The following is an 18,144-nucleotide window of genomic DNA, read 5'->3' as shown; positions in this document are numbered from 1 at the left end:
AGCAGGAACATGTAACCAATAATTGTGAAAGACCTTGCAGCGTCGGGTTAAAGCCACTGCTAAACACCGGGGCCACACGTTTTAGCTTTTGTTGGTTACCAATATCTACCGAGTGCTTGAGTGGTGTTCTTTAATTAGACGTTACACAGTGACAATTGGTGTTTGGCAGCTATATTACCATTAACATGCACACAACGACGGGAGCACCGTGTGCAGGCTTTTCCATCGCGATGACAAAAACGCATTGTTATGATTGCTTTGTGGTAGTTGAATTTTTACAATACTCCTGGACGCAACATATGATGAATCACGCGAAAAGACATCACCCAGCACATAATGAACACTGACACTGGATATGCACTCATTCAAAGCGTCGTCGTTTTATGAGAGAAGTGGCAAGGCATACGCTTTCCAGTAATAAGGTAACCTACTTAAAACAGCGTTTTAGGACGAGACAAAAAGTTACAAGAAGCAAACTCATGTGTGCTTATTGTAGGGTTTTGTCCCCCCCCCCCCCTAAGCACACTCTTTCACGCCGAGTATGTACCGACCGGGCCACCAGAATTTGGTGTTGTAATCTATAACTCCACCTATGTATACACCACCACACAGTCCTTCAGGAAGGTGAGAGGCAGAGTTCGTAGCTAGAGCTGTGAATGCGCAATCAGGATCCACTTTCCACTGGCATCTATACCCACGCTGAAGGTGCGAGAAATACAAGGCGTGTTGGTAATTCCTCGGGTAGATGCGTTGACTGACCAGTCGTGCACCAGGCACCTACTGTTATGGACCAACACATCGATAGGTTCGACTCACAGGTCATCAAAGTCAACGAATCTTTTTCTTATAAATTATTTTTGTCAACTATTCGCCTGCATTTCACTAACATAACTAAAAATGACATCAGTGACGTTTTAGTGTAACCCAGAAAGAAACACTTTCGTGTTAAAAAACAAAGTGGGGAGCTGCCAGATACCTCAAGTGAAGAAAGTGAAGTTTCTTGGCTATGGCTAGGGAAGGAGAGAGAGTAGAATACCAGTTCATTCTAAAAGAATCTATATGAGTCTGGCGTCGCCTGGTTTACTGCAGCTTAACAATATTGGGTGTTGGCAATCAATAGGTGCAGTTGTTTTTTTCCTGAGTGGAACGACCACCTTAAAGACACACTTCGACCCTGAAGCCCCATTTGGACTTGCCTCTGCTCTGTAAGCTATCAAGCACTTTCTTTGCATGCTCATTCTGCTGCAAGCTCACCCAAACAGTAGTATTTTTTGTACCCATTCTTAACACTCAATGCACTTAGCACAGAAGCACTTTTTTATATGAATGGCAAGATTTCGTGTAGCTCACTGTGTACAGACAGTATGGTAGTGGACGTACATTGCCAGAATGCTCGAGAACTATCCCAATAATAGTTAAATATATGACGCAAGCAGCAGCGTCCACGAAAGTAGCTGTGTGCCTTAACGTTGTTCTTGGCATAGGGCGACAACGCACTGCGACAGGGACTTCTATAGGACGAAAAATTCCGTGGTCGGTACATCATATTTGCATCGCAGAGTAAAGCGCATTCATGCAACGTACCGTACTAAATGCGTTTGCCTTATGTAGCACGCAGCATTTTGATTAACTATGCATAAGCAGAGACTACGCCTTGCAAATGTTTTTTTTTCTCGTATCACGGAACAAAAAAATATATATTTTGGTTGCATGCTCACACCATGTGTACTAATGGAGCCATAAGTATTGCGTACTAGCCACGCTACGCTGTGTCGAAGCCTTGAAGGGCCCGTAAACCACCTCCGATATTTTTCAAGCATTTCCAGTAAGCGCACGTATCGTGTACTGAATGCTGCCGCGATCGACGATTCTACACGTGGCAGTGCTACAAGCCGCCGGCGCACCACAAAATTCCAAGAAACGATCCCTCCTCCTTCTTGGGCCTTCCAGGCCTCCGCGGGACGCGCCATGCCACATCTCTGACGCGCCGAGCCAAATATGCTGTGAGTGGTCGAGCGAAAGCCTATGACTTTTGTTCAGTCTTCAACCAGCTGTCCGTGCTGCTTCTTGCAAGTCTTGCCCGCGTGCGTGCCACACGTGTGGGACAGTGCGTGTACCCGTACGGGTCCATCGCGTTGGCGATCCTTTGAAGGCGTGCGAGCAACACAGGGTTCATACCGGCACGATTACGCAGCCACAGTTCTCCAACAAGCACGCAACTGACGTAGTCAACGGCAGGAGTTGTGGCAACCGGAAGTAGATGGTGTTTCAAGCAGTGCCTCAGCAATGACGTATGCCACGCGAGATTGGGAGGGGAATGAGAGGGGCGCCCGTTGAGAGGGCTAAATGGCGGGGGAAAGGATGCCAACGGAGGGAAGCACAGGAGAGAGCGAAAGATGTGGCCGTCACGGTTTCGATAACGAAATGCGTCTAACTCCGCTATTAATGCACCGTTTCGAAAACATTCTCAGGTTTCCATGTTCTTCTACACTCGTGCATAATTGCTCCACCAAAACTGAATGTCGACCTCTGGGTAGTTTACGGGCCCTGTAAATAAGCACTGTGTTTCAAGGTATTCAATGCACAAGATTTCGAAGACACGACCGTCAGCTCTATATTTCGGAAAATAACTTGCTTTGTTCGAGTGCTATATCATGTCATTCTCACTCTTTTCATTTATTCATTTGTTGTTGTATTCTCAAAAATGTATGTCTCCAAATATTAAAGAAGAGTGTATCTATGTATATCTATTATAAATATTTAGTTTTACGTTTGTGTCTATTCACTTTATTGACGTTGTTATGCTGTTATGAAGTAACATCCCTATAGTTGTTATTTGTGATTATGCCAAAACATGTAAATTATGCAGGCATGTGTATGTTTTTTTTTTTTCATTTCTTGCAGTGATCCGCTGTCGCCTGTTGCACTTGTGGTGTCAGGAGCGTAGTAGCACGTGTATTAACATGCCTTTTGCTCCGGCACCATGACAATGCATGTTTAATGTTTCGTCAAAACTGCAAAAAAATCCATTTTTAAGTGAAAGAAGCATAGTCGGACCATTACGGCTTCCAACAGCTAGCATCAGCAGGAGCACAATGTCGTGGGCACCAGGGATGTTTCATTGCGGAATAAGCGTGCATATTTGTACCTATGATATAGTAGAAGTGTTGTTACTTAAACCGAGATAAACTCAAACAAGCAATGGAACTGGGCCCGTATTCACAAGAGCATCCTAAATAGACAATTTTCAGAAGAAAACATCGCGGCCAATCATCATGCGCAACCTAAAACAAGTGAAGCGGGCTGAGCGATGGGAAAACGTACTTAAGAAAGAAAAGTTATGTAAATTTGGCCCCTGTTGACGAAATGATGAGCATTTAGTCAGAATCCCCGTCTTTTTAGTGGCCTTAGCTTCGCCTTCATGAACGCAAACAGCCAGAAAGTTCGTGTGCCAGAAAGTTCGTGTGCACAACTAAAAGAACCTCTAAACAAACACTGAAAATACAAAAAAAAATGAGCGCCATATTCTCTCGTGACGTTTTCCGCTTCTTCAGTGCACTTCCTTAGGCCAGCAAAGTCATTAACATGACTTACTTAGCGTGCGTCTTCTTTGTTACTCCATATAATTATCTGTCGTAAATTGTCTCCTACCGTGCTTTAACGTTCAGTCGCACCACTTTACATACTCGACCATCACGACTGATCAACTGATTTAGCTTCCTTTAGTGCGCTTTCGACTGCTCAAGCAGAGAATAGAGCGTGTTGCTTGAAAGACTAAATCGTATTAGGCTTCACGCCTAATGCTGACAATGTTCACGTGTCTTATGTGTGTGTTTTTCAATAAGTGGTGAGGAGAAAAGAGCACCTCTAGGAAGGATCGGGAAAGCGAGAAAGAAAACTGTTCTTTCGTATTTGACGTCGGGGTGGTTTAGGGTTCATATGATAACGACAGGCGAAAAAAGTTATGCGAGTACGGGTAGGCTACATATACGCAGCGATGATAGCGTAGCATCACGTTGTTTAACCAGCAAGAGTCAAAACGCTCAAACGATGTTTGACTCAAGACATTTGAACGAATGCTTTTGCTCTGGTCAGACTCTTCAGTTTTGTTTGGTTTGTTTTGTTTTTTTAAAAACATTCATGTCTTAGCTTCATTCAATGTCTTAAATCAAAAGGGCCTTATGATTGCATCAATTATTTAGCGCTGCATTAGGTTAAGTGGTTGACAACATAAGAACGTTCTAGTTTCATTGTGTGGGCTTACGAGTTTTGTAACTTATGTGTACCGGCCAACACAAATTTCACTGCGGCACTCTCAAAAATCAAACTGTAAAACAGTCTTTGAAATTTGAGAATTGTATGCTCCGCTCTGCACACGGTTCCACATGAATGCTCACACTTCTTTTTTCCCCGAGGCGTATATTGTCTAACGAGATTTCTGAGGGAATTCCGCTTAACATTTATTTGATGTGCACTGGTTTGATAAAAGGCGGAAGTCTAAGCAATGGTCACTCAGTGTGCGATTCGGACACATTGAATGTGAGTCAGACTCATTTATGACACGTCAACCACTGAAAAAGCGTATAGTCGGGCATGTTGGTAAATAACGTGCGTTTTATAACGCAAAATAAAAAACAATCATAGCAAAGAACTGGCTACATCTTTATTTTGCATTCTTGTTGTTATTGTGCACTATAAAAGCAACCTGACAGAGTTTGTACCAGTGATTTTATCAAATTTAAATTGTTTTTAGCACACATCCATTTTTTTGCCTTTGATGTTTAAGTGATGGCGCAGAAGGAGCCCCGCAAGTCATGAATTCGCACACAGAGTAGGCTCATGAAGCTCTGCAGGTTGGCAAACAGTCAAGTTATCCATTTTTACGCACCGAAACGTGACATTACTATGGGGCACGCCGTAATGGAGGACTCTGCGTTATTTTCACCACATAGGCCTTTTGGACGCGCACCAAAACTATAAGTACACGGGTGTTCATGCATTTCTGGTCACCGTGGCCGAGTATTGAACCCGTGCCCTTGAGCTTCGGAGTAGAACACCAAGCTGTACACCACGGCGGGTGGTGTACAGTTTGGTGACTTTATTAGCCCCCGAAAAAAATTCTGGCTACGGGCGTGCCGGCGTGCTCGTATACTGCTGCTTGCTGCTGCTGTCGGAGAGCGAGAGAGGCCGCCACAATTTCAGCCCTCGCCACGTGGCGAGAGAGAGCAAACAGAGCGCGTTCACTAGGACGCTCTTTCTGCGATGAAGGCTCAACTACCAGCGCGCAAGACAACAGCACGCCCTCGTCCGCGAGACACAGCGCCGACGAAGGCCGCGTCTGCTAGCAAGTTGATCGAAAAAGCCGACTTCTCACGCTGCACAACAGTTCACTGGTCATCGCGTATATATATATTATTGAGCACTGGATCTTGACCTGCAATGTAGTGCCTGTGGGCGATGTGTCTCCTACGTAGGTAAACAATGAAGATTCGCAGCGTGCGCGTTAACTAAAGCAAACTCCGGGTCTCTGTGTCTAATCGAAGCAAACTAGCCAATCCAATCAGACCCATTGACACTGCATGCTTCACGCTTTCCCAGGCTTCACGCATAGAGACAATGTATTGACTTCAGAAGAAAAGCTGGACCAAAAAGGCTATAACCACCAAAGCGCTGACATCTTGGAACATTATCAATGTTGCCATCAGAACACTTTAGAGAGGCGGTAAATTTAGACGTTTAAAACACTCAAGATTTAGCTGTAGAAGTCATAAATTAACGTGCCCACCTAATAAAAACAAACTTTCAATGCATGTCAGGTTTCTACCAAAGACAGGTTTCTACAATGGCCATTGGGCAATTTACTGCGCACCGAATAGAGCGTTTGCAAGTTTGTTTAGTAGATGGCGCCACCATTTTTGTGCCTCAGAGCATGGTGGTGTGACATGCGTCCTATTGCGCCGGCTTGCCTGCGCGCCGAGTGAGTCGTACACAGTGCCGTATATGTCCTCCACGTTTTTTGTTGCCATGAGCAAAACACTCGACTTCATGTCACAGTTTCTTCCTGCATTGCAAGAGAGATCCACGACACAGAAAAAATACCACAGATTATTGCAGCAGGCTGTGACGAGTACGAGTTAACGTCACCTGAAAGCTGAATGTCGTTCCATCATGGCGGAACTCGAGTGATTATTGGTTTGAATGGTTTTGATGCATGGGCCCTATGGAGAGCTTTTCCTGTAGAGTCAGTATATTAACTCTATGGCTTCACGTTAGTGAAGCTGCTTTCTTGCTGCATTACTCTCGCACATTTTCTTTTATTTTTTCTAGGAATGTGGGATGGCATTTCAGCAGGTGTTCTGATAACATGCTTGGATTACTTTTCAGAGAAAACGCTAGGTAAATCTGATGAGTAACGTATCTTAAATATGGTAACTGGTCAATGGAACAACTTATGAAAAGAAAAAGAATATATGTGCCCACTTGTTTACGCGCACCCCCTATAAATATTATTCATATCAAAGTGAATTTCAGGATATAGTTAAGCAGAAACCGTCAATATCAAAAAAGGCCGACGATAAATCATACCATCGAAACAACAAAAAGTTTTATAGGGGAAAAATTTAGGTGGATTTTTTGGGGGTTGCATTAATTCTGTCCTAGGTGTCACAAGGGTAAAAAAGAGATATCGATGCAACTAGCCTACGAACTGCTGCTCCTAAATGCACAAAGACGCAAAATCGTCTACGATCTCCACAATAAACATCTCAATATGACTCTAATTGTGACAACGAAAATCTAGTGCTCCAACTTGAGGCCTGTTTGAATGGTCGATTCAGTGTGGCCACCGAAATGTTGGCGTGGGCTATCGGATATCACGAATACAAACGCAAGAACACTATGCGAGGGAGCAAAGAGGAGGTCTGCGATCACGTGCCACAAACTGGCGAAAGCAGTTTTTGCTATGGCAGCTGCGGAAGCCGCCATTTTCCCAACAGATACAAGACACGGCGGATGTGATGCAAGCAACCTGAGGCGTTTCCGCCCGAATCCACAACTATAGTGGCCAGAGCAGGTAACAGTGATCCGGCGCAGAGCGAGTAAATTTGAAACAACCAGGGAAAGGCCGAACCTTTTTCCATATCGCCCAGGGAACATTATATTCACGGCACGGCGCCCCCCCCCAAAAAAAAACTGCTCCAAATCGAACAATGAAAAACGTCATCATTAGCTCCTATATTACTACAATGGTTTCTGTAAAGAGCAAGTTCCGTCTGTTGTGTGCTCTGAGATGGCATATTCAAATATTCCGAAGAAAAAATGTGCATTGTGTGCCACTAAACTTGCGGTAGAAATTTCTGTTAAAAAACTTAAAGATGTTTCTGTGTCTTAGACAAATGCACACTGTTTGATTTTAGTACCACCAAACAACATAGTTATCAAAGCAAATGTCACTACCCCTTGAGCGCACACATATCAAGCAAATTGTTTCTAAATTCACATTCTGAAGGGGCTAAAAAAGGCATGCGAACCTACCTGCTTGTGCGGATAAACGTTGAGGTGGCACTTAATACATTCCTGTCCCATGTTGGCCCAACTATTGCCACTCATCCACTTCCGCTTGCACTTGGGACACTTGTACTCGCCGAAGCAACGCTTCTTGCCCTGGTACGGCGTAAGGCCTTCTCCTTTCGGACGTGCCTGCGTGCATTGCGTTTACGTATCCTATGCAGAGGATGATCTCAAATAGTGCCGTGCAGCAATTGTCGCATATAATCCTACTCGTTCATTAGGTGCCGAATCAAAATAAAAAGGCCTTATTAACAGTATTTGTTCGTGGGTGCCTTTTCTTGAGCTCTAAAACCCTATACACTTCACCACCATCTACACTATGGGGCATGTGGTATCGTGGTGCCGCGAAAATTTGCACATCTAAATTTATCTACAAAAACATACGCATAATAAGTAATGAACTGTGCTTCGGGAAAAGGAGCTTTCACTATTTTTGCAATCGCACAAATGGGTTGCACTGTCGTGACGATCTCTATCAGATATGTGCAAGGACCCTTTCTGACAAGATACGTGAAGCGACCTCGCAAGTATTGTATAGAAGTGTTTAGTTCGGAGTCGTGGCAGCAAAGAAAAGCCGGTGCTTACCTGTGGACAGTCCTTGATGTAGTGCCCCTTGCAAAAACACAAATGGCAAAGGTATTCTGGTGGAGGAGGCTGTCTCGCAGCTCTGGGGTCACCTCCTCCCCCGAGGATGAGCTCAGAGAATCGTTTTGTCAGCTCAGTGAACGTTCCTCGGGGGGAATATTCCGTGCAGTAGCCGTCGGAGTATTCATTTGAGTATCTGGCCGTAGGGTACGCGCCGCAGTAGCTTTCGCCGGAGTATGCGGAAGGGGCCATCATCGGTGGCATGCTGTACTTGACCTGCACATGGGGCAACACACTCGCCATGCACCATCGATACTGTGGCACGTGCAGCTAAGCAGGGACCGAATTAACAAAGCTTTCTCGTTATACTATCTTTTTACACTGTCGTAAATCTTTTAACGCTGCCCTCTAATGCTACTTTTCACACTGACTGCCACTTTTTAAGCTAACAGCCGCTTCGTTATGCCGTTAGGGAGAAGGACGGTTACAGTATGCCCAGCGTAAGGATGGGGCCGAAGTTATCAGTTAGAAACAATTGAAACACAACTTTTTGTAAACTCATTCTCTTATCACAGACTTAAGGCGACATTGGCCGCTTTTCAGAGTACTCTCAATAAAACGATCAATTTAGTAGTGCTCGATGATGCAACTCAAAATATTTCAGATGACGCCGATTAATGTCCTAATATGCCAGTGGGAAAAGTCCTTCAAAAATGCACTTTGTGCTCTCAGCAGTGTAGCCATGTGGCACTTAGAGATGTTCAGCAACAACGTCTAAAAACCCCTGGCAACTACTTGTTCCAATTGTAATTTTCAATTGTAGTTTTTTTCTTGCTCGAAGCCTTCATCGCCATAGAAATACTACAGTTTGAACTCAATAGTGATACAATAATTTCTCTAAGCCTTGCAATTCAAGAATGAACGCTAAATGCACAAAAAACGCGGAAATGCCAGAGCTGTAGCTGGGCTATGTTCAGGCATACTGAATAGAATAAACCTCTATTAACGTGAGCGAATAACTGAATAGCGTGTACAACTGAAAAGCATTGAATCAGTGCCATAGACAGCAGAATTCATCGCAAGAAGCTACTCAGGACTCCCGCGCTAAACAATAGAAACTGACCCTGCAGGTAAAACGTGCATTGTTTGAAACTCGAAATTTTCTGTACGTCCTACTACAGGTTATTATTGTAACTCATCGTTAATGCCAACTGATCTGCCTGTAAAAACAGGGATAAATCGAGGCAGCTCACCAGTGGCGCAAGCCCTGCGTCTCACAACGAACCTTCTCCGTCTGTGACTAGCGCTGCTCTCTTGCGCTTCACGTCGTGTTTGCAACCTGTTACCCGAGTCGCGTCACGTCAGCCGCTCTGGCGGCGACGGCACTCACGCAGCATCAGCTCTGGGAAGCGCGCGTCATCCCATTGTTACCTGATCGACGGTGTGCAGCGTCTGATCGGCGAGGGTAAGGTAGACCAAGTTCAGGAGCTGGCCTGGTGGCGACGGCTGCTGGTAGACGGCCGCAGCCACACTCTCCACCGCCGTCATCGCCAAGGGCACGCCGCACAAACGCGCGATGACAGACAGCCACGACGACGGAGCAGAAACGCGACGCTAACCGCGTCCGAGGGCCTCTCGCATGGCTGCGCTCCGAACGAGCTCGTTGTCCTGGGTGGCAAGCGACCAATGTCCAATAGTCGTAATTTCCCCTTCTGCACGCACACACAAACCCGCACAACCACAGTGTGTTTCTTCGCGAGCCCGTGGCCGCGTGCCTCCGGCTGGGACCGACCGAGTTCCTATAAAAAGCCGCCTTTGGAGGAATGCTCCTCTCATGCAGCCGGGTGCTCCCTCCTGCGGGAGGCTTGCTGGTCGGCAACGCGGCCCGTGCGAACAAGTGGGATATCACCGTCGGCGGCGGCGCTCACATTTCGCGTCGTAAACACGGTGCGGAACCGTTCCCACGAATCGCACGAGCGTGGGCGCTCATCGACACTCTCGTGAGGGAGCTGCTGAACGGAGGCCAATAACGAGGGGAGAAAGAACGATAAATGAGAAGGGTAAGGAAACAGAGGTTAATCAGAAAAAGAAAAACATCCTGTTTAGCTGCCTCCTCACGCTATGGCAAGGAGTAAATAATAAGGTGAAAAGAAATTCCTAATTTTCCGCTACGTTTCCTGTTAGCCAGCATATTCGATCATCATTTGCTCTTACGAAGTACAACTGGACATCTCCGATTGTTAACGAAAGCCTCTTCGAAGTTCTTTTCACCATATTTTGACACTGTCGTTTCGAAGAGGTATTGACAATACTGCAATATGGAGGCACTGCAAATTTGCTTTTAAAAACGCATCAATAATTAAAAAATGCATGGTTCTGAAGCGGGATGGGTAGCGGCTTCGTACGACGTCTACATGACTGGTGCCAGTGCCAAAAAAGACAAATCGGTGAAGTCATTCGACCATGCAGCGAGCTGTGCCAGCTTCTCGAAACTTGACAGTTGCGATTTCAGCGGCGATACCAGTGCTGAAGGATTACCGTTCCCTTTTGACCCGTCGCCATGTGAACCTGCAGCTGACGGGGCCCACGCGAGTGCATTGAGTTGCGGCAAGATGACAGCGCCATTTGTAGCATTCTCTTTTATAGTCTTTCTTGGGGAAGTTTGACGCAAAAATGTTGGTCTGTCTGTCTGTCTGTCTGTCTGTCTGTCTGTCTGTCTGTCTGTCTGTCTGTCTGTCAGTCTGTCTGTCTGTCTGTCTGTCTGTCTGTCTGTCTGTCTGTCTGTCTGTCTGTCTGTCTGTCTGTCTGTCTGTCTGTCTGTCTGTCTGTATACATTTGTCTGTTTGTCCAGGACCAGAGCCTTTCATTATCCAGGACCAGAGTCTTTCAAGTCTCAGAGTGAAGAGGAGCTGGAGCTGGTAACAAAAACGTTTATCTACAGTAATTTACATGTTGAAGGTTGCGCAATACTACATGAATTATGGTATATCATCCATTTTTGCGTCTCGACGCTCACATTTTATAACCTGCGTATTCCCGAGATTCCCTGCAGGACAACGCAATTCAGTCAAGATACAGTCTAATGAAATTGTCGTCTTCATTTCCGCCCCCAAACTAGAAAGGTCAAACATCTACTCCTTCCAAACTCAGTAAAGAAGGAAGATGCAAGGTTTGTTCGTCCCACGGCAATGTAAAAATGCGCCACACCAGACAGATCGCGATTATACCACTCGACACAGCACAGTGAAATATAGTGGTGTCCCACGTGCAGTGTTGATTCATCGATGTCGTTAAGGTGCCAGGAAGGCGACGGTGTGTGGAAAATGAAGACGGGAAGGCACCCCGGAACGTGGGAAACATTCCTGAAGACTGATCCCAGATGCTCGGCTCATTGGCTGGTGCATACCTTGATGAACAAATCAGTGCAGTGGTGACCACTTTTTCTAAGCATCAAAGGTGAACATTTGGCAGAAGTCTGCTGGTTGGGATAGAATGAGACAATTAGATAACTCCAACCAAAAATTGTATTGAGAAACCGAACGTTTTGAAGCCAGACCGGCTTCCCTCCATGGGGTTGGAAAGCCCGAGATGCGCGGCACTTACATTCGCTTGCTCGCTATATACGCTCGCAGGCGTCTGTAGCGACCAAGCGTATATAAGCGCCGCACATCTCTGGGAGCGTTGCAATCTCAGAACAAATAAGTGTAGATTTAGCCGAAACGATCCCACGCGTTCAAGCACCTCCAAGACATGGAGGCCGATAACAACAGCACTTTGAAAGATATAACTCCACTTGTCTAAACTTCGGCTCCAGAACCTACCCAGTGTTTACTAATTTCCCAACACACCGAAAATGGTGGAAAAGAGAGTGACATGTGCTGGTTAGCATTGAATTGACCCATTTACCTCTACGAAAACTGTACGCGACACGAATACATCAACATCAGCACAGCATTTCTTGACATAATCAGTTGCATTTGCCAACACAGGATGTTTCTGCTGCTCTCGCAACATGGTGGTTTCAACTGAGTGTATGCTTCGAGTTAAGTCCTTCAGGTTTCGCTATATACGCGCACATTAACACAAACTAGACCCCCGTACAATAGGCATGATAAATGTCTGATGTGTTTATGTTCGGCATAGCTCGAGTAACACCACTACGTGGCCGCCGCCTTTTCGCTGGCTGTGCTTCGTGTGCGCGAACAGCGTATGCCCAGTGTAATTTTTCAGGTACCTAAATTAGCCTGGTTTTGCGAGGCTGAAGCGCAAGCTGGGTTACAGCAGTCCGGAGTGAAGTGAGCCCTTCATGCTCAATTGTTGTTATTTTTGTTATTTCTTTATTGTCAAACTAGTCAAGTAGCCGAACAGTGCAAAGCCACTTCTTATGAAGAGCACTATTAGAGGTGAAGTTGTTGTAACTACAAACTGAACTTTAGGCATATGACCATTTTGTTCCTTGCATTTCTATCGCAACATAATGTTAAATCAGTATGAATTAGATGTAAAGGATCAGTTAAGTTCAGGGCTTCTAAAGTACTTATGTGCCTATTTTTGGCATTTCTGAATAAATGCCTACGAATGTCTTTAGACGCCTCTCTTCAAAATTATAGACGAATGAAATTGACAGTCAATGAAGGCAATAAAGTACAGGGAACAATATTTCTGATTTTTAACAAGAATGAAATGGTTTCCTCAAGTGAAAAAGAAATTAAAGAGGACAAAAAATCACTCTTCCTGTGGGTGGGTTCGTTTTCACAACCATGAAATTACGTGTCTGATGCTTTACCATTTGAGCTACAACAAAGGGTGCTCCCTTGTCCAGATTCCTGTTGGGTATTTATGTGTGCTTATTACCTTGGAGTCCAAGCCAGCGCCATTCTTAGCTCAGGCGGCGAGTGTGGAACACATTTATTACATCAAAGGACGGGACACGTGATGTGTAAACGAGGTGGCGGTTAACCAATAAACATTCGCATGCTACCTAAGGCATCAACTCTACCGGGACGAAACCCTCGCTATGAAAATATGAAAGAAGGAATTGTTGGAGGGGCTCGTTATTTCTCTACTTTTGCTTTTTTTAATACCAAGCAGATTATGCTTGTTGCTGTGTGCGTCCCTCAGCGACCATCCACCCTCCCACTGCGTATGCGCCCACTCTCTCCCTTCTCCTTGCGCTCACGCGAGGATGTGGGGCGGAGGAGGTGGCAGAGTGCTGCCTCCGCCTCGTTTCACCTCTCCCGTTTACCTCTCCGCTGTTTATATACGTTTATATAGGAGCGCGAATGCGTGCTCGTGTATAATGCTGCGCTTGGTTGCTCCATTTCACTCTGTTAGCAGCACTAGGTGTTCACTTTGCGGCAGGCATATGGCAATACACGCAAAGGGAAACATATACACAACTTCGCACACAAATGAAACACATACGAGAAAATACAAATTAAAACACAAGTGAACACCAGCGCTGCTTCGCATCCCCACATGGTTCCCTTTAGAAAGGGTGTAACTGTTTCAAGAACTGGTGCTAATATGTTAACACTATATTTATCTTCAAGTTTCACTCACTGATGCAGTCGGAGACCGTTCTGCTCGTAACCGCGTGACACTGACTGCTCGGATCTCTATGGAGTTCTACGTAGTCCTGTATATCAACCATCTATCCGAAAACAGCTGCTGGCACTAGTTAGATAACCTGCGCTTGCGATCATTCGCCGTCACGCTGACCTTGTGTGAGCATTGGCGAATTCATAATCGCGGGAAGCAGTCAGCGAAAAAAAAAAGGGAAAGCAAGAAAAAAGCAGCAAGAAAAATTGGTCCAGCATCTGCCTCTCACACTGCCAATGTCGTCGAAAGACGCAAGAGAGAATGAACAAAACGTTTATTTGATGTTCTGCGTAAGAAAATTGGTGAATGGTATTCTGGAGGCACTGCGTTAGAGCACCTCGAGCATGCATGGGAGGCGAGCGAGTGCATCAAGCCACGTCACACGTGAGATATGAGCGCTATCTGGCAGTTATCTTGGAAAACAAAGCGCACGGCGTGCGCGCCCGTCTCGGAGGCGATAAGGTATAGAACGCAAGGCTACGGGTAGGTGCCACCACCATTTCGTCTTAGCAAAGCGTTGGAAACACTTGCCTTTTCTGGCAAGCGTTGCATTGTCAGCGCAGCGGGATAAGCACTACGGTCTTTGAAATTACTTATGTACGCCTTTTCTAGTAAAGACACACATGCAGATTTTTGACGTGTTGTTATGGTGCCTCAGATATGCGGAACAATTGCTTTCTCACTGACAATCGCACAAGTATGAATGCTAAATATTGAGCAATATTGGTGAGTGCTGCTGATGGGGTCGGTCTTTTAGAGTATTGTTTGTGCCTTTAGGGTATCGTTAAGGGCGGACAAACACACAAATGCACAGACAGAGAGATAAACCAAAATTTTTCCGTCGAAGGTCCCAAAGAAAGACTATCGTCTTTAAAAATATGACGCACACGTAGCTTTTCTTTTGCTTGTAACTAACTTTTAAGGTGTTCACTGCCACGGGTTTATTTAGCTGTCTGTGTTTCAATCTGGTCAAAAGGAGGACTATCTTCCTTCTCGTCTTTTAGTGGTCTGGGTATCTGCTCCTGCTCTGCCCTTCTCAGTCATGCCAAAAAGGTGCCCACGGGCGTGATTATTCCACAGGAGACACAAGACGACCCCCGTGCAGAACACTGGAAAGCTGATGGGTACCACGCACGTCTACGTTTGCAATAATTTGCATTTGTGCAACAATCTATTGCGCATATATATATATATATATATATATATATATATATATATATATATATATATATATATATATATATATATATATATATATATGCCTAAAGCAACGCATTGCTTGCCCATTTTTGGCATTCAAAACAAGCTATGGAATGCCTAAAAATCTGGCTTTTACTTACAAAAGACACTCTTACTCACCCATCACTTTTTAGTCACAAGCCCTGCGACCACCTACATGAACGTGAAACTCACCATGCTATCCCGCGTACCAAGGTTTTCTCTCTAGAAAATTATGGGGTGCATCTGTAATAGTGATGCATCAACTTCTGTTCCTCGGTTTATATGGTTTTATTGCGTAGTGCTTCCATCGCACTTCAAGCATGCTGCATCAGAAGCGTTTTTCTATGATACCTACACCTACCCGAAGCCCTTCTAACCACTCCTGGCATCCCGAAAACGAAAGAGATGACGCACCTCGTCCTGAAACAGATCACACTAATGTTCCTGCAAGAGAAGCCTATAGCGGATGCCTTCTAATTTACGCGGCTCTGTTTCTTCAGCAAACACAGCAGGAGGGCTCCATGAAGTCAGTCTCATTGAAGTTTATGACTTTGCATTGGCGTAATCTTTTCTGGCTCGAAGCCAGCTTTTCAATGATACCCTTCGATAACGGGTCGAATGAGCATATATTAGCTGGTATAAACCTTCCTGATCACCATGCAATTGAGAAAGAACCCAGCATAGCGTACCAGCGGATATGTCATTGTAGTATATATCACAACGACTGCGCAGATGAGGCCGCTCGATCTGTATATAACGGTACCCAATCCATAACACTTCTGGCAGTTCCTGTTCGAATATGGTACCCGTGTAAGATAACACGTGATGTTGTAATTTTCTGCGTACTGTACTTGCGGTATGTTTCTGCTTTGCTGCCAGGGTGGCACAATCAAGTCAGGCATTTACTTAGCCTTTAGTCGTGTCCCCCAAGGCAATCTTGTTCAATTTTGCTTGAATAAAGCAAACAAAACCAAACCAAACCAAATAACCATATCAATCTCAAGAATCAACAACTACAAGGCTTCGTTCACTGGCTCGTGACGACCCTCTTACATAGTGGAACTCGGCGGAATTCTCAAACGCTCCCCTACATACCTTTGATTTTAATATAAAGCTTACTCTTCTCTCTGGAATATCTGGAGCCCCGCAGTGGTGGTCTAGTGGCTAAGGTACTCGGCTGCTGACCCGCAGGTCGCGGGATTGAATCCCGGCTGCGGCGGCTGCATTTCCGATGAAGGCGAAAATGTTGTAGGCCCGTGTGCTCAGATTCGGGTGCACGTTAAATAACCCCAGGTGATCAAAGTTACCGGAGCCCTCCACTACGTCACCCCTCATATTGATAAGGTGGTTTTGGGACGTTAAACCCCATTTATCAGTCAATCAATCAATCAATATCTGGAGCTGAGGAGACACTTTTGTGGTGCATATGTCTTGGCGTGGCATTCATTATAGCAAATTCTTTCTTATTGAAATTGCCAACACATCTACGTGCCATAACTGCAGCTGCCAAGAAACGATTGCCCAGTTTCCCCATGAGTGCACCCGTTTTATTGCTCCAAGGCAAGAACTTCCTCGATGCACTATAGTTGCACTGAATGGTCGCCCATTGTCATAAAAAAAAGAATTTTGGGACACTGGCCAAGTACATCCTCAGCCCAGAAGACTTTGAAAGCATTGTTAGATTTTTCGCGGGTGCCTTGTCTTATACCCGTGCCACACGGGCATAGAAAATGTCATTTGGTGGCGAAGGCCTTCAGTTCCCGAAAGACATTTGTTTCGGCGGCGCTGCTACACGTCCAAAGCGAATGACATTTGACTTGATGATGTCGATCACAGCACCTTCCAAGTGAGCATTGGGGGAATAGCAATAAAAAAATAAACAAGCGTTTACAAGCTTCATACACATCATATAATCATTAAAAATAGAAATAAACATATTACGATGCCCTAAGTTGTAGTTTCTTGCTTTGTTTTACGACGTTGCAGCCGACCGTAGCAATTTAAGCCAACACTAGTCAGATCCACAGCGTAATTAGAAAATGGCGCCTGTCGCATCGCACCTGTCGCATCTCTCAGAAGATGTTCGCAGAGCTCATTTTTTCATGGCAGCACTTGTGTGTTTCCGTGCAAAGCATCGTGCTCAAGAGCGAATAATTCTGAAGCAGAGACGAGTTATTATGCGTGAGCTTCAGGACATTGAACTTCAAATAATTTTAAACCATTTCAACCTGATCTTCGTATAACGTTCAAAGCACTTTTTTAAAAGTTTTGTGCAAATAAAAGAAGGGAAGTTTTATTTTTAGCTGAATATGATTTGTTTTATTTACTTTAAGGTAAATCGCACTTCGCGAGCTGTGTCGTCGAGAGTAGGCATTTCTCGGTCAACTAAGTTCTGGCGAAGGCATTTGGTGGCGAATGGCATTCGGACGAATGCCATTTCGTTCGCCCGTGTGGCACCGCGCGAATGGCAATAAATCTGAAGACATTCGGGGGTAAATGCCATTTTCTCTGCCCGTGTGGCACGGGTACTAGCGATAAACTTAAGGTACTGTGGTATTTTCTTTTTATTTATGTTTCTTTACCTTGCTGTTGTTTTTTTTTTCTATAACACTTTTTTCTATCAACGTTTATTCCTCTAAGCCCCTTCCCAAGCGCGGGGTGACCAGCCGGTCTAAGAACTGGCTAACCTCTCTGTCCTTGCGCTTTTTCTTCCTTCCTTCTGCCTAATTGGATTTGCTTTCTTTGTTCTTGCAACATTCAGCATAACATCAGTTCACACCCGTTGTCTTTAACCGCATGATGCATTGATTTGATAGGCATGTAGTGCTGTTTATCAATCCAAAACCACCATATGATTATGAGAGACGCTGTAGGGGAGGGCTCTGGAAATTTCAACCACCCGGGTTTCTTTAAAGCACACCAGTAAACCGCATGATGCAGCTTACGAAACCGAAAAAAGTCTATATCGGTGTGGGCCATCGAAATCGTGGTCTTGTTGAAAAGAGAGGAAGATAACAGGTTTGGTCCCGTCTGTATTTACGGATGTAAGTGAACCATCAGGGAGAGCCTGATAGCCATCTCAGTTGTATTTAACCCTCAGTTATATTTACGTCTGGTGGCCCTCGTGATCACCTCTATGGCTGTCTGGTCGTGACATAAATATACATA

At 45.1% G+C, this 18,144-nt stretch overlaps 1 protein-coding gene across 2 annotated transcripts in view; it reads right to left on the bottom strand.

Moving 5' to 3' along the window:
- Window positions 1–9,947, bottom strand: part of LOC119161865 (zinc finger CCHC domain-containing protein 24) — a 251,549-nt gene extending 241,602 nt beyond the window's left edge. Inside the window, exons 1-3 of one of the 2 annotated variants that reach the window (XM_075880193.1) lie at window positions 9,586–9,947; window positions 8,155–8,430; window positions 7,534–7,698 (exon numbers count right to left, since the gene is read on the bottom strand). In XM_075880193.1, coding sequence (XP_075736308.1) covers window positions 7,534–7,698; window positions 8,155–8,430; window positions 9,586–9,702 — 558 coding nt within the window. In that variant the 5' untranslated portion in view covers window positions 9,703–9,947. The other variant, XM_075880194.1, reaches the window with a different exon arrangement.
- Window positions 9,948–18,144: the final 8,197 nt, after the last annotated feature.

Source organism: Rhipicephalus microplus, chromosome X (genome assembly GCF_043290135.1).
Source record: "Rhipicephalus microplus isolate Deutch F79 chromosome X, USDA_Rmic, whole genome shotgun sequence".
NCBI lineage: Eukaryota > Metazoa > Arthropoda > Arachnida > Ixodida > Ixodidae > Rhipicephalus > Rhipicephalus microplus.
Note: the sequence above shows the minus strand (reverse complement) of the source record. Positions and strands in the feature narration are given on the sequence as shown.